Genomic DNA, 25,186 nt, shown 5'->3' on the forward strand with positions numbered 1-25,186 from the left:
GACGGGGCGTATTAATCTAAGACAAATATGTATTAATTCATACCCTCAAAGTAACAACCAGGGTAATAGTGATATTTCACTTCGACCGTTAAAAAAAGTCCACTGTCCATGAGAGCATTTAGTCGTTATTGAAAACTTAGAGGGGTATCATGTTGGACAAATATTAATCGAGTCATCTTAAACGTATAAAAATGCTAGGACTGATCCTAATCTGCCCAGACCAAAACAAATTATCATGCGCTTGTGGTATAAGCATCGACCTCGACCTAGAAAAAGCAACTTAAGACGTCAATGATATCAGAGGAATTAGACAAGGTTTTTTTTATTAACGGTATCGGTAATTTATAGTGTTATAACAAAGTTTCATATCCCTGTGCATGGAACCGTTGCAAACCTGCCTGTAATCTAGACTCTATCACAGAAAATATGTTTTTTTGCAAAACATACAACACTCTAAAATACTTGATTTTTTTGTTTGTTTGTTTTCGTCGTTGTTTCTTTTTTCTTTTCCTTTTTTTTCTGGGTTTGTCGCTACGTTGACATCAAGGGCCATTTCTGTCTCCATGTAGTAGCTGGTGGCTACTTCATTGAACAATATACAGGATTGTCGCATGGTATCCAGATTAATTTTGCGTAAAGTGGCTTGTCCAAGGACATCATCGCTACCACATCACAGGGGACTGTCGTGAATATTTCTGAGAAACACAAATCGTCGTGGGTCGGGCTAGCACATAATGCATTAAACGAAATACAGTTAATCAGCACAACGAAAATAAATTGTACGTGTGTGTTCATGTGAACAATAGGTCTAAGTGTCAGAAGCATTGAAGTACAAAGGATATATAATCATCATTTCTAATGTGGACTTGATAATACTTAGTTTATCTACTCCCTAGATATAGATTACCCTGTAGGTCCCGATCTGGTTGTGTCTCAAAGACAGTCTGTTACGTAATAAAGGTATTATACCACAGTTGTCCAAGAACAAAGAAGCCCGTCATACCGGTGCTTGTGTGACTAAATGAAATCCTAATAACTGCTCTTTTATTACAATTATATTTCACATCTAGAGTATACAGCTTTTGTCTCAAAGGAACGCTGTTTCATCATACTTATTAATCAAAAGGCACACAGGTGTGAAGAAACAAACCACACCTGCTAAAATGACGTATATATATCGCATTGTTCACCTCACAGCCGTCATAACCCAGTTCGCCAGCCATCGTAACTGGAACTCTCCGATACACATGCATGAAGATACACTGCTTAGCAGGGATCACCTGTCTTCTCTCATTCTGCTTCCTCCACGACAGCCTACTTCGGATCCCTAAGCACTTCGGACACCGTATGTGTTTTCTGTAAGTACCGTCTGTGAAATCAGATGACAGGATAAATTAAGCGACTAGTGTTTATTGCACGTGCTCCGAATAGGTATTTTCTCTGTCTGTCTGTCAGTCTAGCGCCGCACTCCCTGTAACCTTGTAGAGCTGGAAATGACTTTGTCCTTTTATTGTCTCACTCCCTGTAACCTTGTAGAGCTGAAAATGACTTTGTCCTTTATTATCTAACTCCCTGTGAACGTGTGAACACGTCTGTCTGTCTGTCTGTCTGTCTGTCCTCTAAACACAATGTGTTACCGTCTCACTCCATGTAACCATTAACAGTTGAAATGACGTTATTGTCTCACTCCCTGTAACCTTGTAGAGCTGGAAATGACTTTGTCCTTTATTATCTCACTCCCTGTAAACGTGTGAACACGTCTGTCTGTCTGTCTGTCCTCTAAACACAATGTGTTACCGCCTCACTCCATGTAACCATTAACAGTTGAATATGCAATATTGTAACAGGAGAGGGAAAATGCACGGTCAGACCGGGGTTCGAACCCGGGACCTCCGAGCACTAGCCGGATGCTCTACCATTTGAGCTACCTAGGCCCAGTTGTTCAAAAGGTGATTAGCTTAATCACTTGATTAGTGAAAATTTCATTTCTCATTTGTTGCAAAACCTGTGAGTATATCATCTTTAAACTATGTCAGTTGGAAGAGAATTAAGAATTACAGAATTTCATAAAGTTTTGTCAAGTTAGTTCTACCAGAAATTATCATATTAGGATTTGAAAAAATGTTGTTAAAATGTGATTAGCCTGATCACCTTTTGAACAACTGGGCCCTGGTCGCCGATGATCGATCCAGTTTTGTTCCGCAACACTATTATAATACCTCACTTTCATTTACACTGATATGATTGGACTAAACGTTATCACATGACAAAATATAACTGAGACATTTCCCCGAAACTGCAGGACGAGGGTGAACAACCCGGGATGATAACCCCTCACGGGCGTCAGTATGACGTCATAACATTATAGAACTGCAGTACGAGGCGACAACCCCGGAATGATCTCTGAAAAATGTTGAAAAATGGTTATTTTTTAATGTTTCTATATGTTGATTAGATTATCAAGCAAATTTACATTTTTTCAGTTTCGTTCGATATGATTAAATAATTATAGCCCTCTGTGCCGGAATCAATCCAGAATTGTCTCCCTGGGCAGGGTTATTTTTCCAAGGGCTCCTCCATGGAGGGCCATAATTGTATATTATCTCACTCCCTGTAACCATGCTCAGTTAAAATTATGTATACTGCTTTAATGGTGCGTGTGTGTCCGCCTTCCTTTACAAATTGTGCATGCATGCTAACACTCCCTGCCAACACGTCCGTTAACTTCTCTAGAATCGACAAGAATAGCAAGTAAAAACAGAAAATAGACTTGTGAATCCTTGGCTTTTCATGTTCCAGGAGAAACAATACTACTACTGAAAATGGGTATTGAATGTTGATTTAATAGCCTTAAATACATTGATCTCGGATGATAGTTTGTCTCGGGGTTGATAAAACCATGTATCAACCTAATTAAAGGTAAGAATAGTACATTACTCTCTGTTAAAAGGGGGATAACTCGAATATGCGACAGGGGCCCAGCAGAAGTAAAACGATTAGCTTGATGCGTTTCTATGGTGTTCCGTTAGGGCCAAATTTCCAATATTGCTCCTTCGCTCCTTCGCCCTAAACGCGAAGGTCCGAAAACACGATGGCGAAGGAGCGAAGGAGCGAAAATACGACGGCGAAGGAGCGATATTGGAAGTTTGGCCCTAACGGAACACCATACGTTTCAGACTTGCGTAACACATTTCCGTTTTACTTGAAACGTAGTTACAGACATCTTACATACAGAGAACTAAACAATATCGAAATATGTTTATCTTAAAAAGCCAGTTACTTAAAACCAGGGGGGCCAAAATGATACTCCAAAAAAAAAAGTACCGCGTTGTACGTGTCAATAATCTCCAGTAATTGAAGGGAACAACGTTTGGTTGGGTCTCGTGTTGGTTGGTTTCCTGTCCACAAAATGACGAGAGCATTTTGCCCATTTTCGTTTCGGGACCAGTCACAAACAGCGAGATATTCTTTATCTAATATTCATATTTTTCCTGTTTGGCAGAGAAAAGAATCCGTTGATATTTGACGAATTTATTGATATTAAGATTTCTCGTTTCATCATGACAACAATAAGACAACAGCTTCCCTTTCAATGTTTAGTCCTACCTCCCGTGTTGGCACGCTACCAGTCCTCCCTCAACTAAAGAAGGCTATATATCAGGGGCGATAACTCCTGCGAAAAGCGCAAGCTCAAACTCGGAACGAAGTATTACTTTCGCGTCATTTGTACTGAGTTATGAAAGTTGAAGAAAAAAGTTTGCTTACGGCTTTATTTTGATCATTTAAATCATAGTTTGAAAATACATTTTTAAAGGTTTGCGTTGTCCTCTTCTTCCATTCCTAAAGTGCAGTTATGATGTCGTAAAGTGGGACGCGATGTCTCGATGAGAAAGGTTTCGTATGTTCCGCGAACCTCAACCGAACAGTGGCGTTCGACCTCTGCTCCAGTCTCGTAGTAAAATTTCTCCATTGCCCTGTCATGAAAAAGTTTAGATCAGTAAATTTTACTGTCGATTTAACGCATGAAATTAAGGGGGAAATCGGATTAAAAGATTCAATTCCGACATTTTTTTCTCTAACTATACAATATGAAAAAATTAATTATATATAAATATATGAAGCGTTCCCCATACTATTGAATATCTTATTTTACATGAATCCGTAATAAAATTTCGATATCTACATGAATCCGTAATAAAATTTCGATATCCGAATCTTCTAACGTCATCGTATCAGAAACAGTTTAAAATATACATGTATACTGAAGTACAATAGACAAATATCTCAATTGTTTTATGGAAAATCAGAGTCATAATAAATTATTTTGTAAATGATATTGTTATATAGACGGTGATATGGTTTGAATTGTTAGATGTTTGGTTTGGTCTTATTTGTTAAACGTCCTATCGACAGCTATGGTCATTTAAGGACGGCCTCCTGTGTGTGCGACATACATGCGTGTGGTGAGTGTGTATATGTGTTTTGGGAGGCTGTGATATGTTCGTATTACGTCTCCTCGTGATAGGCCGGAACTTTTGCTGATTTATAGTGCTACCTCACTGAAGCATACTGCCGAAGACACCCAGCAGGATACTCCTACCGGGTCACATTATACTGACAACGGGCCAACCAGTCGTCCCATCCTAATGATATGTAAATTTTATGACGTATTTTATATGATGGTCGGTTCTTTGTCAATAGAAAAATGAAAAAGAGTTTCGGACACTTCCGGGGGCTCATTACCAGCACATCATGGAGTCGGTATCCGAAGGCTTCGGGTTTGGCCAATTCATGGTAGTTTCCATCGAATATGTCATTCCATTGGATGACCGTCAACAATGACATCTGGACATCATACTTGTTAAAACATGGAAGCATGGATTGTACAACTGAAAATGATGATGAGATAATGATATAAATATGTAAGTACGGAATTATCTACACCTCAGCACTGACATCTTACAATCTTATTGGACCTAGAAAAAATACCTTTGCATTAATGCAGACAATGTAGTAAGCGTAGGAGAGCCAACATGGTATAGGTCAAGTTTATCGTCACATGGCTATGCCTATTTCTAGGTTTTATCTCATCGAAAACTATCAGTGTTCTGTCGGCGTGTATACAGAAATTTATTTATAATTTCGCTTGAAAAGTTATTCTCCAAATTTTTAATATAATTGTCGCTTGAACGCTTGATTCAAACCTGTTCAAAGCGTTATCCGAGACCGGTTTCCAAGCGTCGCTTTGACTAATACAAAATTGTCTTTAATACCATCGCATACAATTGCGTGGCAAAGCCGTGATATATTTAAGGCCAGTAAATGACTTTATATCATGTCTGATATGGCGTCATAATGGTAGTAATGAAAGATAAAATTTTCTGCAGCTTTATTCAGATAAAATCTACATATATTGGACAGCAGAATGTTTTCACTGAATTATATTGCAATATTATTTATTGTTTTAAATTCACCAATACCATGTTTGCCAGTTAGGCTATGTCATTTATAACGACTTTAAACACCATGATAGTACATTTAACATGTACGTCCCCCATCACCTGACGATGCTGACGTAATTGAATAATATCGATCTTTAATAATCTAATGGAATAGTATAGTTGAATTGTTAAGGTGACGTCATTGCATTGTGGTCGTGACGTATTACAATTTTCATTGAAGATTTAAAGATCAAAACATCCTGGTTAAGGTGCTACATTTCGGACAAGGATTAATTGTTGTCGACTGAAAACAATACATTGTTGCTTTTATCTGATACAATGAAACACGTCGTAAACTTTCTTTATGCTATCACCACCCTTCAAAATAGTTAACTCTCTTCTTTTTTCTTTTTTTTTAGTCTTAAAGTGAATAACCAATTGATTGCACTTGAAGAAATTTCGTCGTGCCCCCTATCTATATTTAGTAACTTTCCGTCTTCTGATTAGCGACCATTTTTGGACGGTGTTTACTATTTTTGTCAATTATTCATGTTGGTTGGATTTATTTCTTTACTTTGGGTGCCATTTTATGCATTTTTAAGATTTGATAGAGTTTTACCTGATTTCCCCGGCTGGAAACACATGTATTGGTATCTGGCGGTGAGCGATTCCACAAAATTCACAACATCAGGACAGTCTGCATATTCTCCATCGTAGTAGCACGCTAAGGACTTCTTCATGTACCTGTCAAATTTCACGAATGTATTTAAAATGATGTATGTTAAAACATCTCAACTTGTGTATTAACACTATAATGACTTAATCATAGGCTTATTACGTCATAATAGATAAGTGACGTCGCATGATTGTCTGACTAGACGGAATCGTCCCATCCGAGCCGGAATTCGCATTCTATTACGTCTTATATTACGTAGAACAAAAATTAAGTTTTTTTGCTTATTGTCTTATATATATATATATATATTAGTTATGTGATTAATAGAATATTATACTCGTGGCTATGTCATATGAAATTTATTAAACTCGTTCGATAATTTAACATGTCACTTCTGGCGCGGGAAGTATGTCATAATTAAATAGTTTTGCCTAGGCAAAATACGATTTCTGCCTAGGCAAAATTCGATTTCTATCTAGGCAAAATGCGATTTCTGCCTAGGCAAAATTCGATTTTTGCCTAGGCAATAATCGAAACAAAATTATTTTTGCCTAGGCAAAAATCGAATATTGCCTAGGCAGAAATCGCATTTTGCCTAGGCAAAAATATTTAATTATGACATCCTTCCCGCGCCATAGCCACTCGCCTATAGGATGGTGGCATATACATTATTGAACTCGTTTGATTATCTCCATATAGCATAGCCACTCATGTAAGATCCTGTATGTCCAATACATACCTGCAATGCTTCTTTAGAAACTTGGGCGTGACATCGAAGCCATTTTTAAAGGACCCTGAAGGTTCTGGGGACTCATTCTGCATCATACACATAAAATACGCCATGCACTTCATGTCGGGCATATCCCCGTTTGTAGTATTATCCCACTCGCTGTCGAATTCGGCCGGTAATGTGGGCATTTCTTCAATCTCGTCTAGAACGTTGTCTTGGTGATCAAATATATCGCTGACGTCATTTCCGCCGGTATATTCACGGATTGTAGAAGCTAAATATAAGTATAACTTAACATAAGTATCGTGATGAATTTAGTATATATTTCAATTCATGACTAATGCGTATGATGCTATATGTCATTGCTGACTGGCTCATCAAATGACCAATCTTCCTGCAGTGTACATAAAGCAATTACATTCAGTACTCCTTTTTTCAATGGAAGATACCGTGTATATCATCTTGAAATATACTATCACAAATGTAAGCAATGTCAAGACAATATGGGAGGTGGTCGTGCATGGATCTTTGCTCTTGTTTTTAAGTCTGGGTCAAGAAAAGAAAATCGTCATGCATTTTGGGCTGGCTCATCTTCCAAATGTTTCAAGTATTTCAAGCACTTATATCCCTTCCCCTAAATTCCTCATCGCAAGAACACGTTTCACTTTGTCCTCGTCTGACGCGGTGTTAGAAATTTCCGCTGGATCCACGTGATCAGAGTCTCTGAAACGAAGTGGCTTCTGACGAGAACGTTGCGGGCGACCAGGCAAACCTGAAATCAGCGGCTGGGTTGACTGCCTCTCCAAACTATCTTGTGATCCATCGCGAGACTGTGGTACACACTTGAAATTTTGATGGGGATGCGGAATCACTGGAAACAGGTCACGAATTTGCCTGGGCAGAATTCCCCCTTTCTGTCGTTTTCCGCTCGAAACAAAATTGTTCTCTTTTGAAGTTCTCCCCACGAGCACCTGCAGGCGAGACGTTGATATTGTATGATCGCAGGAAGTGACTTGATTTTTGATCTTATCTTATTCCTCTCTTTCTTAAAAACTTTTTTCTTCCTATTGTCTTCCTTGACAATGCCTCACTTTTCGTCCTTACTTGAGCATTCGCCCCTGTGAGGAAGGTTTTGGGTTCTGTCCTCTGGCCGAGACATACCAGAGTCTATACAATGGTTGTTGCTACTCCTACATGTGTACTTAGCGCTCAGCTTTTTGGGGAGCGAAACGAATGGTTCGCTCGTTGTCAATTGTACAACTGTATAACATGACCGAGTGGGGTGTCCTGCTGGATGTCGTCGCATAGAATGGAAGATAGAGGAATACAACATACGAATAGAGTAAGAACACCGTATGATATCTCTTACGTCATAACTATACCCCGTGATACTTTGATTAAAGTGATACACCTCCGACAAATAAATGTTTTATCAATTATAAACACAAATAGACTCATGTGTATTTTTCTTTAGTACTAAAAGTAACACACTTTACTTTATAACCACCCTCAGGAATGTTCATCTTTTTCTTTGTCTTTAGAATTAAAGAAATAACGATAATAATAATTAATTGCGTCCCGGAGAAGTTCTATTTCGCTCCGCCTCCATATTGAATGAAATACTGACTGCGCATGCGCCGAAAAAAAACTCCCTGGTAATGGCGGACCGCATTAAGAGGGCCACAAGTAATAACATCTCCAGAAAGAAGGAAGCATTGATAAGATTGTGAAAGAGAACGAAGAAAGAGAAGGACTGCATAGACAAATTGAATACTTAGAAAAACGACAATGAAATCGAAACATATGATGAAATGACACAGTTTTTTGTTGGAAAGGCAAGTGTGCAATGTACACACGTTTATGTATGATGTAACGTTCGGTTTGTTGTCATCTTTACTGAAAACTGTGAGCAAATGATGCGATTGAATCAATGGTTAATATTTTTTCCTGATATGTATTGATTGCAGGTTGACTTTAATCCTTCAACATGCAGCTTAAACTTATTGATAAATCACACTTGTATCGATCCAGCGAAATGGAACGTGTTGGGGTAACGCTAAGAAAGCTTTTCAGTTCTTTTTGCATCAAAACTTCGGCATTTTAGATATGTTGTTATGACAAATTTGTTTTCTTCTGTGTGTAAATATCTCCCAGAATGCACTGCGATCAAGGTCATATGTATGCAATGAAGATTATATTATTCAAAAGTTTGTAACGTCTTGGCTTCATAACAACAAATTCTTACATTATAAAATTATTTTAAGTCTTAAATATGCATACATATATGTATTACGTGTCGTTAATTGTCAAAATAATACATTATTACACTCTGTCGGAGAGGTAGCATCTATAACACTATTTTTATTCCCATTCGAAATATTTAGCTATTAAGAGCGCTCAGAACCCCCCATAATTTTGTTAATTGTTTTTAACTACATGTATTATTGAGGAAATGACCATATTTTTAAAGCGTGGTCGTCGCATTTAAATGGGACATTAATTCGTCAATTACCGACCGAGTATTTTCTATCACCACAGCGACACAGATAAATACAGCCCTCGAAATGTCGTTCATGATATATGAACAGCACACCAGATGTTTGATATGTTGACACGAGCGACCAACATGACAAATTACATATATACTTATTCCAAAGTGGTCTCCGGAACAAATGTAAATATTAGATCAAATCGGCCGATAGAGGGTTTATTACAACAAATTAACGGAAGCCATCCTCCAGTAAAACAATGCTATGAGAGGCCGCCCGGTGAGTTTATGGATACAATGCTAGTAGAGGCTGCCCGGTGAGTTTATGGATACAATGCTATTAGAGACCGCCCGGTGAGTTTATGGATACAATGGCTGATCAGAAACAGCTGGATAGACTTGATAATACATAGGATTGATTGAGGACCGATATTCCGAGATACATTTTATTGATCTATTATGAAAATATCGTATCTTTTTATATTACTGACACACTCAGAGTTTTGCTAATATAATCCGAAACCGTCGGCAATTTCCGTAAACGAGAAAACACGGAAAGCGCCGACTGCTCCCGATTCCTATTATAGGAGGAAACATGTTAGGTCAAAGGGCAAATTTCTTTTAGCAAAAAGAAATGTTTCTTCTTCGTCAAGTTTTAAAGGGCGTTCAATTGTTCGAACGGCTGATAGGAGTTGCAAAGTAATTAATCAACTTTATATGTATATAAAAGAAGCTTGCACTCATATTCCCGCTTATTTGTAATGAAATAAATATCATATTCATACAGAAAATCAGTAAAGCGTATTTATGTTATCATAACTTGCAAAACTTGTAAATGAATTTAGGATATCAAAATAAGTAAGCCGAAAATTCCTCGTTCGACTCGACGGAGGCACCCCCTTCGCTCTCCTCAATCTTTCCATCTAGTTGCCGATGTATATATACGACTTAGGATGATGTTCGCTGTTTTGTAGCTTCCCCATTTCCTCGGTGATATCGTTTCCGATGACCACTTTGCTAATCGCTAACCATGGCAAGCCTTTTTTTAACTATAGCAGCTATTGGATTTGAGTGTGATTTTTAATAACGTTTGACCGTCTTAGTGTTAAGTAAAGTTTAAAGCCGTGATTAGTCTAGAGATATACTAGATTCCCAGCTACTTTAAGCAGAAAATTATTTCAATTTCAACGACGTGATATCCCTTGAAATATCTTAACAAATATGACAAGACTATAAAACATCATATCAAAGAACAAGTCTAGTATTCACAACAAAGAAACTCGTGTTCACAACACAATAATTCAAGCTCATGACACAATAACTCGTACTCACGTCAGAGAAATTCGTGCTCACAGCACAGTACATCGTGTTCACAACACAGTACATCGTGCTATCAACAAAGAAACTCGTGTTCACATCATCTGACTTATTTCAATCACATGCATGTTCTTAAATTTTTCATATCCGCGAGATACGCATGAGATAAAAATGAATATGCATGTTCTCGAAGGGGCTCCTTAAGGAGCTTCATAGATGTAATAAATAAAGCGCCATATATACTAGGCTTGACATTTATAACCAATGCCCTCTAATACTACATGTTAACGTTAGCTTGTTCACAACAGTCCTCGTTGATTTTTTTTTCATTAAAAAAACTTGCAGTTTTTTTAATGACGGATTAATAAGAAATATTGTTTAAACTAAATACATGTACTCTGTGTATTATTAAAATGAAATGTAAAATATTTGAGAGAAAAAGTACCGGTGTCCTACCTGAAATGCTTCCTGTCAGGACAGCCAGTAACAGGACGACGGGAGACATGTTGTATCCTCGGGGTCGAAGTGATGAATATGGCGAAGATCAGTAATGCACATCGTATTTATGTGGATATTTAATAAGCCCAAATTATCAAATTATTAGTCATTTGACTCATTTTTGTCCGAATTGTCTTTAAAGTTGAACCTTGATATTAGACCACCAAATTACGCGATACAGGAGAACTCATTCGAGAAGATTTTAATCTGTTATGACATGTAGATGTCTATCGTTTGTGTAGGGTAGTTTGACATTTTATTTTTCGATAATGTAAAAGTAAATCATATGTATTTTATATAAAAGAATTGATTATTTTTCATTTTATTGCTTTTTCTAATTTTCCTAAACTTTGTAAACTGCAATACCAAAGAGAATTTCTGAAAAATTTCATCAAAAGCAACCTTTTTATTGACTAAGTGGAGAGGACAAAAGGGTACATTTCTCCTTTTGTCTTTGTTGGTCAAATCACGCGCTGTAGCAGCTGGTGGCTAGGGAGGCAGTTACGTAATCACTCGTTTTATGCTGAAACATTTAAAAGTGAAATTTTACAATAATGTGCCGCTAATATTAAAACCTAAGTACATTCAATAACATTTTAATGTCCATATAAATTATAAATATAAATCCAAGGGTTCCGTACAAATGCAATTACCATGATAAACTATTATAGTGATCCGAACCATTGAATTTCGGTGAAGAAACAAGGTCGTTGAGTGTTTCTTTTGACAATTAACTTCGATAGAAGCTACATTTAAGTCTAAAAGCAGTCGGTGTAATTCGTCGGATCGAACACTGACTTAATGTATAAACGCTATAAATTGCACGACCGACTTGGGCGTGTTTAATTTAGTTTGTGGGTGTTAGACAGGGAGTCTCGTTTCGTGCAATCTATTTCCAAAAGCTCAATAACGTTAGCATAAATTGCAGTCATTTCACCCCTCCAATTTTTTTTTTTTTTTTTTTTTTTTATATTATTACTTTTTTTTTGCGACCGAATGGACCAACAATAGGTAAGATAGCAACCCTAACTGGTAGGCGTTTTGGCTTGCTGAAAGTTTTTCGAACGACAATGACTCTTTATATATTGTACCAAATGTATAAGCGGAAACTGAGATAATTAGATGAAGTTATTTAGTATATTACCGAAATCCAAGGGTTCCACAAATATACCTTGCCTAGACAATTATATCTTACTGTGAGTACGATGTCATGCAGTAATTTCGTCATTCTCTGTTTCTTCACAACACTAAACCAGAAAGATTCTGGAAGATAATAACGATTTAATCTTAATCATTTCATATGATCATGTCAGGGGTTAGAGAAGAACCTACGTCATCAGATAATGTAATTGTCGGTGTTACAGTAGAATTATCAACTGACACTTCAGAACCCAAAGCAATTCGTGAAAGTAACTATAGGACAGTTAACCCTTCTTCGGAAACCTCCATCACTACATGGAATGGCGTAATTTCCGTCGATTTTTTTAGCAAACCAGGCCATGTCCTCTTCAATATGAAATTACCGGGAGAGGATGAGGTAATATCTGAGCATATTTTATCATAATGTTTTAATAGTCCGAACACACATCTATCACGAGGGCACAAGTAATACGTAGTATGTGGCGGTAGTGCAAAGACTGTGATGTTGTTATTTTCGGCTTCCTCCTATAACTCAACAGCCTCGTGGAAGATGAACTGATCAAGGATAAGCAATTGAGTACGTCCTGGTCCGATTTCTTACATACGTCTTCCATAATCATTTTGCCTGTCTCATGGAACCACGCTTTGCTTGATTAGACCACAATACGTGTAGGGCCTCCACTGCGGTTGACGTCATTCAGAGAATCATCGGCGACAATGCCTTCTACTTTTATGCAGAGTTGCACTCTCGAGAGAGATGTCAACAACACCTCGAACACTCCCCGAGCCTTTTCTTGCAATCACCGTCGCTGGACTGTGCTCTAACTGGACGTCTGTCTCGCCCATGTTCCATATTCTTTCTGGTGAAGGCTCCGGTCAAAGACAATTTTTGAAAAGTGTTTATAATACTTAGACACTGTCAGGGCATTCATACTGCGGTTTTTCAGGTTTCCGTTTTCGAAATCCATCCCACGATCCCTGTCCTGGTTTTTCTCCAGAGAAGGGGGTCTTTATTTTGATGTTGGTTTCAAGACGAGAAGCTTTTAAAAGCAATTGCTGCCTTATAAACCCAAAACCTTTGTCAGCCATTGAGTTGGCCATTTCAACTATTCCCTACTGGACCTCTGGAGGGAAAACAGTCTCACGTCAATTTCTATTTTACGACTTGCATGGTCAGCTAATGTGAACCACCTTGTTATACCAAAAGCTTCGACAGCTTTTCGAACACTACAGGAAATATTTTTCAATTAGATTGCAAAAGAAATTTCTTTGTCACAGGAAATAACTACTTTGAATTATCCGATGAGAAAACGTTTATTGCTCTTACAATGTTAGCCAACTTGAACATGAATAAATCTAACTTTGATGGAATGTCTTCCTTTTCCCTTCGGACAGAAGGCTACCTGCGTCTTCTCAAAAACGAAATCGATAGCGAGTGATCAGGGCCTACGGGAGACAACTCCCGCATAATAAATAGCATTACGTTTCAGCGATAGTCTTACTAAGAGCCCGGGAGATACAGAAACATGAAACTGTCCGAATTTACCCATATGGTTTATATGTTTTTGATATGTTTTTTTATTTCACCGGCAAAAATGCAATAAGGAAATTTATCAAACTAATAAAATTTATATTTTCACTGCAGCGATGAGCAGTGAAAATATAAGAGTTTGCAGTGAAAATATAAGATTTTGCAGTGAAAATATAAGTTTTGCAGTGAAAGTATTTCCGTTTTTGTCCAATGAGAACGGACATTCGTATTCACCTCGTTGAAACTTGCAGATTTTTCCAATCGAAGCGGAGATAGATAAATTGGTTATTTTGCTGTATTTCTGAAATTTTCAGGCTAGTTTTTGACAAAATACTCACTTGACGTTAGATATTCATGCACATTGCGTTGATCAGTCCTTTCGAAATGGCGCCGTCAAGTTGACGTGGTGTAACATCACAAAGAGATGACGTCATTACTGATTCCCACACTTTTTGACTATTAATTTTCCGATGTTTTTAATTTTGTTTTGAAGTCTATGAAATGCAATTAAAAGAAAATTGAATGGTCTCCCGTTAAATATAACATATATTTCACTCGTATGACAGAATATTTCGATATTTTTCATTCGTGTTTCGCACTCGTGAAAATATCGATATTCTGTCATACTCGAGAAATATATGTTATATTAAACGGGAAACCATTCAATATCCTCTATATTTTAATCACACTTGTTGGCCTGGAAAGAAGAACCCGGAGTATCCGGAGAAAACCCACGTACATGTAGTTTGGCATGTAACACCTATTCCTTCTCGGGTCCGATCTGGGAATCGAACCCCGATCGCTTAGATAAAAAGTGACTGTGTTACCACTTTGCCACCCGACAACGTCAAGTAACTATAACTACGGCCATCTTGTTTTGTGAGTTCCTAGCGAGTTAAAGATTGGAAGATGTAAACCTAAAACTTCTAAGGGGTTATTTAAATTCACAAAAGAATTGATAATTACATTCTGACGCAAACACGTGAAATAAGCCAAGCATTGCATGTTGGGCATTTCCCCGATTGTATAATTCACCATCTCGCTGTCGATGTCGGCCGATAATGAGGGCATTTCTTACTCTCAACGAGATCGCTATCTTGGCGATCCAATATATCGCTGACGTCATTTCCGCCGGTATGGTCACGGATTGTAGAAGCTCATAATGTTCGTGATGAATATAAAACATATATTTCGATACTAAAATGTCAGTTTTATTCAGACCAATGGTTCAAAACTGGCCCGTCCTTGATGAGTACGAGATTCCTTCTTCTACCGTTTTTTCACTCGAAAAAATACCGTTCTCTTCAGAGGTGAGGCCCTGCAGGTAGGGCGTTAAAATCGTACTCAATGCATGATCGCATTAGATGATTAAATTTGGGATCTTACTTTCTTTCTTTTTTCTAAACAACTTCTTCCTAATCTCCCTTGAGACTGACTTACTCTTGGCGTTTAGTTGAGCGTTCACCGCAGTGAGGGAGGTTTTGAGTCCTGTCCCAACATATTTAGGAGTGCGACATCGCCCGTTGACAGTACAATTGTATATCCTGCTGGATGTTTTCGGCGGTGTGTTTCAGTAAGACAGCACTATAAATCGACATCAGATTTGCACTATCTCAAGGAGACAAACAGGGTCATACTGCAGCCTTCCAAAACAAACACACACACACTTCACTCATGCATTTCGCACACATGGGAGACCGTCCCCGAATGACCATAGGTAAGTTGTTGTAGTATCAGAACAATGTTCTAACGTCAACATCGGCGAGATACGAATCGGTATAACATCTGAAAATATCTAGATATTTACGGATTCTGAAATTATGGACCGTCTTGTGCTGTCATTCGAGAGCTGTGACCTTGACAAGGAAACACGCAATATGCATCCCGTGTGGTTTATTAGCTAGCCACAAGCAACTACAATTGGATTCTAATTTAAGAATACCCTTGCTGTCGACATGGTGATGAAACCAACAAATAAGCTTGGATAGAGCATAAGAACACGATACGATATCTCTGTTACGTCATAATTATCCTTTTTCGAAAAAGGACATTATTTTGAATGCGTAGTCGTCGCTTTTAAAAGGGACAATCATTCGTCAATTACCGAACGAATATCTGTTTAAAATCACAGTGATACAGATAAGTGCAGCCCTCGAAATGTCGTTGAGGACTTATTAACAACACACCAGCTGTTTTGTTTTTATTATTTTCACATGGGAAAACCCACGTGACCAATTACGTGCATATTTATTGCAAAGTAATCTCCGAAACAAGTGTAGATAAGGGACAAACTGGGCTGATGAAGGTTTTATTACAACAAATTAACGGAAGCCAGCCTCCAGAAAAAAAAAAAACAATGGTACGATGAGCTCATGGATTCAGAGGCTGATTCAGAAAAGGTTGGAGAGACATGAGCGAACAAAGGATTTATTGAGGACTGATATTTTAAGTATATCTTATTGGTCAATGTTCTGCTAGGATCACAGAGAGAATTCAGGAAAATGTCACATTTTATATAACACTGACACAGTCAGAGTTTTGCTAATATAATCGGAAACCGTCGGCAATTTCCGTAAACAAAATACGGATAGCTCCAATTGGTCCCCTATCTACACTTGTTTCGGAGAATAAGAATATGATGCTTAATTTCATCACAATTAGGCAGAAATACGAGTGTAACCTTCTTTTTATATATGAAATTGATCAATCACTTTTGAACTCCCAAAGGACATTCAATCGTTCGAACGGTGAACACGAGATCATATTTCGTGAACGGGAGTTAGTTATTACCAGCGACCGAGCTAATATCTCGTGCGGACGAATTAGTTATGTCGGGGCCACGACTTTATATCTCGTAATTAATTTATGCACATGTCATATTAAATCTAAACAGACGTCTCATCTCATGCCGTGTGTTAGTGAACAAATGAACAACACATTAATTATTTCATACCAGCGAGATATAGTCAAACCAGAATGACATGTCGCGACGACCTTTTCCTGGAATATTCAAAATGGGTAGTTGCATTTGTGCACATGTGTGTTAACAAAACATATTGATTAGGAATACTACTGTGTCCAGCAGGGTGCTGTTTTGGACCATTCGTATTTGTTACAATTTTATATTGACAACACAGGGGATTGTATGATTATTTTTGATGCATGGTTAACACATATTCGAGTAACTATGTGATCAATTATTCACATGTTAACAGTTTTGTCGCTAAATCTAGACCAGTATAAATACAAATGATGAAGCTGATGATAAGGTTTGTTACATTATAAACAACTAACAGATATACATACAAAGCACCTATTTCCCCTTAATGACTATAGACTCGTCTGTAATCAAAATACTAATCAAAGTTCATCACGACAGGTCATTCTGGTCGAACTATACGCACGTGATAAAAAAATAATACACAATGTGTATTCTCGGAGGGGCTCCCTCAGGGTCTTCGTAGATGAGAAGGAAAAAAAGTAAGCGCCAAATATACTGAACATGACATATATTACTATATTTTATAACGCCCTCAACTACATGTATATCTTTAGCTTATATTTTCCAATCCTCGCTGCATTTTTATTGTAAAACTGTGGTGTTTAAATAACGGTTAAATAAAAATAATTCATTAAACTGAAATGTAAAATGTTTGAGAGAAAAAGTTCCTACCTGAAATGCTTCCTGCTATGACAGCCAGTAACAGGACGACGGGGGACATGTTGTATCCTCGGGGTCGAAGTGATAAATATGGGGAAGACGACTCATGTACATCGTATTCATATGGACATTCAATGACCCATATTTTTTTTTGTCGTGACTGTCTCTTAAGTTTAACCTTGATATTTGAACAGCAAATTATGCGAAGCAGGAGAATTCATCCTAGACGATTTCAATCTGTGATAACATGTAGATGCATTTAGTTTGTGCAGGGTAGTTTGACATTTAATTTTTCAAAAAATGCATGTATCAGCAAAGTACATTAGCCGTGTGTTCCTTCATTTGGTTCGTACCAATTATACTGAATAGGTACGGTACCATACAAAGGAACGCAATTGACTTTCAAGTGAGTTCCCAAGATGGCGGCCATCTCTACAAACTATACGCTTCAAACATAGCGATTATTATTATCAATACCTGAATAGTTCCGTCATATATTAACACACATAACTTATACAATGATATTTCACGTCTCGTTTTAAACAAAACGTGCTTTTAGTATGAGGAATGTAGCATCACAGTATCCAAGTGGTACGTTTCAGAGAACGCCGCGTTCCATTACGAGTACAGCAGATTCGTACCGATACAGCTGGTACGAACCCGATAAAGGAACGCTCTGTATATGTTCAAAAGTTTTAGAAAAACAACGAAAACGCTTATTAGCTTATATGAGTTTATTTTTTACATTGTTTAAGGTAACACAGTATGTATCACAAATACTTCATTTTGATTTACTTCGTATACATTGTAATCAATAAATAGGAAATGGAATTGAATCTAAAATGCAAATTTAAATATGAAGAATTCATTATTCTTCATTTTATTCATTTTTATTTTTTCTATTTTTATTTTTTTTTTTTTATCATTCTTAAACATTGCAAAATAGGGATAAGAAATTTCTGTACGATTTCTTCATAAATCTTTTCATTGGCCAAGCGGAGAAGACAAAAAACGCATTTCTCCTTGTGTCTTTGTTGGTCAAATCACGCGCTGTGGCAGCTGGTGGCTAGGGAGGCAGTTACGTCATCACTCGTTTTATGCTGAAACATTCAAAAATCTAATTTTAAAATAATGCAACGCTAAAATTAAATACTAAATACATCCAGACCACGTGAATTACAGTTGATTGCCAATGAAAAATTATAGATTTCGAAGTCCAAGGGTTCCTTACCGATACAATTACCCTAATATATCATTATAGAGACCGGAACAATTGGATTTCGATGAAGAAACAAAGTCGTTGAGTGTTGGTTTTGACAAACTTTTCGAGTGTTTAATTTACTTTTAGGTGCTAGACAGGGAGTCATGTTTATTGTGTACAATTTATTTCGATTCTCAATAATGTTAGTATAAATTGTTGTCATTTCACCCCTCTAATTTTTTTTAAATTTATTTTTTATTTTTCGGGGTATTTTTTTGCGACATAATGAAATAACGATAGGTAAGATAGCAACCCTAACTGGTAGGCTTTTTGGCTTGCTTTGCAAACGACAGTGCTTGAATATTGCGCCAAATGTATATTTAGATAAGTGAAAACTGGTGTATTTCTATGAAATTATTTAGTATATAACCGAAATACAAGGGTTCCACAAATATACCTTACGAAGACAATTACATCTACGAGTTATACATACTGTGAGTACGATGTCATGCAGTGATTTCGTCATTCTATGTTTCTTCACAACGTTGAACCAGGAAGATTCTGGAACACAATAACGATCAAATCTTAAGTTATACAATGAACTGTGATATGTGTATCATCGAAGAAAAACATTGAGAATTTCCATTATGGATCTTTATGAGATACTCAAATCGCATGCAGAAACTTATTGATAAAAGACAGGGTAAATAAAACCACACATACCATTTTCAGCTTTGGAGTAATCTTTCTTGTAGAAGAGGTTGTGCCATATTTTGTTTCGGATGTCACTTTTCTTTCTCAGCTCGACCTCCTCTTCCTGGGTCGGGGAACTGGTCCAGCCGTGAGACGATCTGGATTCTGTTGTAATCCATAACATACTTTGTTATGATCAGTATGTTGATGTAAATAATGAAATCTTGTTTGAATAGCAATTATTGTTATTTTTTTTAAATCGAATGAATAGACATTATTCTGACACAGGCCCCTGAGTAAATATATTTCTGTTTGGGATTCGTTAAATATTAGAAGAATATGTCCGCCCTTAATAACACCTGTTTCCTTGTAAATTATTAATCTATATTTATATTTACAAACAAAATTCTTTGTGACTGGAAGAATCACTTCAACATTTAGATAGGAAATGATATATGCTAGGAAATGATTATCAAAATGTTGAATGAACCACTGACAGTAGAGGATATTTCTAGTTAAATATGACATATTGATGAACTCGACATATCTATTATAAGTATAACTTACTTGGTAATTCTGGAAGATATCTTGACCACGCGGGGGTCATCATGTCGTCTCTAGTGGCCGGAGAATGAGGGACAATAGAACCTAAAAACAGTATAAAATATAAATTGTACCTTGTAATACACACGGATTTTTTTCTGTAGAACAGTAAATTTTTGTTTTTGTGGGTATTTTTGTTTATTTATTTGTTTTGGTGGTGGGTTTTTTTCCGGAAAGACCCGATCGACTTAAGTATTCCAGATTCCAAGCCTCAACAATTTGGCCATTTCCGACAAATTACGGACCTTGAAGAAATCGACCGAATTGTTGCAACTGAGCAATTCCCTTATCGAAAAAAAAAATTCTACTTACTGTGTTTGAAGCCTTCCTGTGGGTTTGGTGCAATCGGCTTCAATTTGATGTAGCATGCTCTTTCCAAGTGAGCTTCAATTAATAGAAGATAATAAAAACCATCAAAGCGGTATACAGGATGTACGTTTCCATTATTTGAAACTAAATCCAAAAGAAGTAAAATTAAAATATCATTTCATATGATCATATTTAAAAAAAAAAAAAAAAAAGAGAGATGCTTTGAAAAGAGGTCAGCATGTTAGTTGAAAAGTGTACCACAGCGGAACCTGGGAAATCAGGATCAAATATTCCATACCAACAAAGTCCCACTGTAAATATTCATAACGATTGGATCCTGGATTTAAATTCTTACCTGGGAAAAACGGAAGGTATCTTGTCCATTCTAAGGTCATCAGGTCATTTCTAGTGGCCGGAGGAGGTTGGACAACGTCTCCTGGAGATCAAATCAATCAACATTACAATGAACATGTATATTGTGTATACATGTATGTATAGTTTTAATTTAAAACTCTCTTGTTCAAGACATACACATCAAAATAAGGTGTTTTAGTGCATATTACGATAAGGTAGGATATGCCCTTAAGTCAAACTTACCGTGATTATCACCGGTCTGTGGATTTGGAGCGATATGTTTCAGATGGACATATCTCAATCTCTCCAGAAATTCAGCTGAAAATAAACACAACAATCATTATGAAATACAGCATTATCATCAAGTTGGAGAAAAAAACTCGACAAAACGTTTACTCGGTTAGGGAACCTCGCTCTGAACCAATGGTGAATCAAGTGGGAGGGGCGGGTTGAGGGGACGGAGTTACCATAGCATCCGCCCCTATCCCGCCCTTATCATAATTCCCATCCACCCTTATTACTATCATTTTTTTAATTTTTTTTAATATTTTTTTTTTCATCCAAATAATTGATATACATATATATAATATCAATGTGTGTTCTGCAATTGCCGAACCAGCGTTTACATCTTATAACTTTCCACGCCATTGCGAACATTAACCAGAGCATCATTTATCTGACATACCCGTGTAGATTCTGACTGTTGTAATCCTGGTGATGGTATCCTGATAACTCCGGAGATGTTCGTTGACTTTCTCTCTAGATTTAGGAGTGTCGATTTCTGTAGATTTGTTCAGTTCTGTGTTAATGTCAAAGTCTGCAACGGAAAAATGATGTCAATTGCTTTTCTAAATTTGGAAAACATTTTTACAAAACTCACCTATTATGCAATATGGATCATCCATTCAAGGAACAAATAATTCGTGCCAAGTTAAGCCCTTATACACTAATAAAAACTAGTAAAGTTAGTTCATATACATAAAAAGATATATACACTCACCTTCCATATTTGGTAAAGATAGTTGAATTTGTTAATTTTGCTGTAGAGAACTACTTGGTAAACACCGCATGCAAATAGCGTGAAACAAGAATCTGGTGGTGAAGCACAGTGATACTGACGTAACAATAGCACTGAATCTATGACGTCATAATTGGTAACCAGTGCTGCTATGTAGCCTAAACAAGGGAAGTAACTGAGGACGATACCAGTCTGCAAAAAGAACTACACAGAGTTATGCCCCTTTACTGAACGAGCGATAACGTGTTCTAGGGAAAGGCATGACGATATAACACGCTATATTTGAAAAAAATTTGATTTCCGTGTGTTTAACTATAAATTATTTATTTTGCCGCGAACATTTACATCGTCGAAAAGCAATACTGCGTTATTAGCTGTATATGAGACTAAGCTTCATCTTACCACCGACAACCCTCACCCGGAGTCCTCAGGCCACTCGGATTTTACCGACATTCTCTCTCCTTTTAGCAGTTTGTTAGATAAAGTTCCGAACGCTTAGAGAGACACAATGGTAAAGTCCATTTTCAGGTTGGCGTCGTGTAAGAAACTTTCTCCATTCTTTAAAACACTAGAGAAGACTCCAGACAACCAGTCCTTTGGTAGGATCCAAGTTCTTAGTGAGTACACTGGAGAATGGTGATGAGGCTCGGCGCGGTGTTGTCTTTACGACTGTGTCTGGGATCACATCCGGGCCACTTCCTGTGGTGGCGCTCAGGTCTCTTAATAGCTGCGATAACGTAGCTCTGGACGACGGACGGACAATTTCTGACAGATGGTCGTCGTCAGAGCTACGATTCCCTCCCATTGCTCGTAATGTAGCAAAACAGTGAACTTCGAAAATGCTACAAATAGCGGATATCGTATAACTTTGGAGTAATAGTTCGTATAATTAAACATTTTTAATACAATTTTGCAATGTATTAGCCTACCGTCTAATCTAGAAATCTTTAATTCGCATATTCTGATATCATACTGCTCGGAGTTGTCTCCGTGATCCGCCATGATACTTCTCGAAGAACTCTCGCGAGGATTCTAACCCAAATATGGAACCCGTGATCCATATATGGATGAAGCTACTACGATAAATAAATACATAATCAGAGATATTAACCACTCTTTTGTAACTCTTGTGAAGAAAGCGAATCTTACTTTGCGTAATTAAATAATTTCAGAATGAATTGACCTTCCTTACCGAGATATATTACTCCGAATCTGTTTTTCTGTTGAAATCTCGCGGGAAACCTCATTAGCATCAATTTATTTTGATATCCTTATAAGGAAATTGACCTTTACACTTGTATTTGATTTAAACATATTTTATTGTATCTTAATATATACATGGGAATTGGGCACAAGTTATCAAACTTATATTAAGCCCTTTCCCTATATAATTTTACATACATATAATACATTTATTTTACAAGATGACATATATTTACATATGAGAGAGAGAGAGAGAGAGAGAGAGAGAGAGAGAGAGAGAGAGAGAGAGAGAGAGAGAGAGAGAGAGAGAGAGAGAGAGTGTGTGTTATAATGAAGATATAATTAAAAAAAAAATCATTATGACTATAGATTATCAAATGAATAAACAATTCAAGTAAACTATTCCAATAAACTATTCCGATGCCGATAGCAGAAGTTCACACTATTCACTTTTCAAAACACTCTGCTGTTTCTAAAGTTCATCACATCCTGTGCCATGGTTAGCTCTCTCCGTTCGCTTCCTATGCCTCCTGGAAATTCAATTCTCTTTTGCCATCGGCATCGGAATAGATATGATAAGCACACATAAATTTACACAGATATATTTAGAAAGATAAGGGGAATTAAAATCTATACGAATCAAGAATGTACTTCTGAGTGTTTTTACATATTGTAACATTATCCTCTATGGATAAATCACTGCTTCCATACAGTAATAGCTGCAGATCTAGCGGTATGAAATTGTTCAGATTTCGGTACAATTCGATTCTCTGTTCAACATAATTATTACAGACGAAGAAGAAATGATATGTATCCTCAATAGGATGACCACATTGACAGTAACTATAATCAATCAGATGAGATCGGAAAAGATCATTATTTAAAGTACTACAACTATTTCTTAATCTTGCATGCAATATATTAGATTTTCTATTTCCAACAGAGTAATAATAAGGGACTTTTGATATATTAGTGATAGACTTTTTAAAAACTAAGTATGAGTTACTTTGCCTAGTTTCTAAATCTAATTGGTTCCAAAGTCGAATAGTAGCCGGGAAAAACGAAATATTGGTCAAATGAAGTCGGAAATTTGGTAAAGAGTAGTTATTGGCGTCTCGGAGGTTATAGTGAGAGTTTTCAGATACTAAAGGAGGAAGTAGAGTGGATAAATAATTTGGTGTTAGGTGATTTGTGACTTTATAGAAAAGTTGCAGTTTTCTCCTAGTACGACGAGTAGCAAGTGGTTCTAAACCACTTTCAGAATATAACGAAAGTCTGCTAGCAAAAGATGGTAATCCAGTAATTATTCTTGCTATTTCTAAGTTAAGTTTTTCCAATTTGTCTGCATCACCGAGAGAACAACCGTCCCAAACCTCACAACAGTATTCAAATAATGGCAGAATATAAGACTTGTAAATTTTAATTAAAGTTTGTCTGTTTAAAAGATATTTGAGCTTTCGGAGGATACTTACCTGTTTTGATACCTTTTTACAAATGTTGTCAATATGAGTGGACCATCTGCAATTTGCATCTAAAGTAACTCCTAGGTGTTTATGGTTATCAACAAATTCTACATCCACATTATTAAAGCTTATATCTACAACATGTTCGTGTTCATTGTTTGATATAAGTAAAGCTTCCGTTTTCAGAGGGTTGAATTTCACCAGCCATATTTCTGCCCAATTTTGAATTTTAACTAAGTCATTATTTATTTTCGTTTCAATTTCCAAGAGCGATCGACCAGAACATAATAAGGAGGTATCATCAGCAAATAATTTAGAAAGACTTTCAAGGTTATCTGATATGTCATTTATATATAGGATAAAAAGAAGAGGACCCAATACTGACCCTTGCGGAACGCCAGCATTAGTAGTTCTGACGGAAGATTTACGAATTCCTACGAAAACTTGTTGTTTCCGGTTTCTGATATAATTATTTAACCATTTTAAAAGTTTTCCGTTTATTCCATAATTAGCTAATTTTATATTTAGTCCCTTGTGCCACACACGATCGAACGCTTTGGAGATATCACAAAAAACTAGACACGTTGGTTGCTTTTTTTCCAAATTTTCACAAACAGTATGATACATTTCTACCATTTGATGAACGGTAGAGTGACCAGGTTGGAAACCTGACTGGTATTTATATATAAGTGAGTTTTCAAGTAAATAATTATTCAAAAATTTCACAACTAAGCGTTCAAAAACTTTACCAATAGTACTGAGTAATGATATAGGTCTATAATTTGAAGAAACATGTTTATCCCCATTCTTAAATAATGGCATAACTATTGCTAATTTCCAATGTTCTGGAAAGACACCAG

General features: G+C 36.8%; 2 protein-coding genes across 3 annotated transcripts; both read right to left on the reverse strand.

Moving 5' to 3' along the window:
* Positions 1-3,515: 3,515 nt before the first annotated feature.
* On the reverse strand, positions 3,516-17,576 carry LOC117337885. Of its 2 annotated transcripts, none has more exons than XM_033899031.1 (5): positions 11,109-11,296; positions 6,857-7,121; positions 6,061-6,185; positions 4,744-4,889; positions 3,516-3,974 (listed from the first exon to the last, which is right to left on the reverse strand). In XM_033899031.1, exons 1-5 carry the CDS (start codon positions 11,155-11,157, stop codon positions 3,915-3,917), a joined length of 645 nt encoding a protein of 214 aa, XP_033754922.1. In that variant the 5' UTR covers positions 11,158-11,296; the 3' UTR covers positions 3,516-3,914. The 2 variants fall into 2 exon arrangements, with proteins under 2 accessions (XP_033754922.1, XP_033754929.1); XM_033899038.1 differs by lacking the exon at positions 11,109-11,296 and adding an exon at positions 17,495-17,576 and having other exon boundaries at positions 3,754-3,974.
* Positions 17,577-19,368: 1,792 nt separating this feature from the next.
* On the reverse strand, positions 19,369-21,752 carry LOC117318066. The gene is made up of 7 exons (XM_033873099.1): positions 21,643-21,752; positions 21,328-21,459; positions 20,886-20,960; positions 20,644-20,724; positions 20,292-20,363; positions 19,944-20,024; positions 19,369-19,541 (listed from the first exon to the last, which is right to left on the reverse strand). Exons 1-7 carry the CDS (start codon positions 21,647-21,649, stop codon positions 19,369-19,371), a joined length of 621 nt encoding a protein of 206 aa, XP_033728990.1. The 5' UTR covers positions 21,650-21,752.
* Positions 21,753-25,186: the final 3,434 nt, after the last annotated feature.

The sequence above is a fragment of the Pecten maximus genome, chromosome 1, assembly GCF_902652985.1.
Source record: "Pecten maximus chromosome 1, xPecMax1.1, whole genome shotgun sequence".
NCBI lineage: Eukaryota > Metazoa > Mollusca > Bivalvia > Pectinida > Pectinidae > Pecten > Pecten maximus.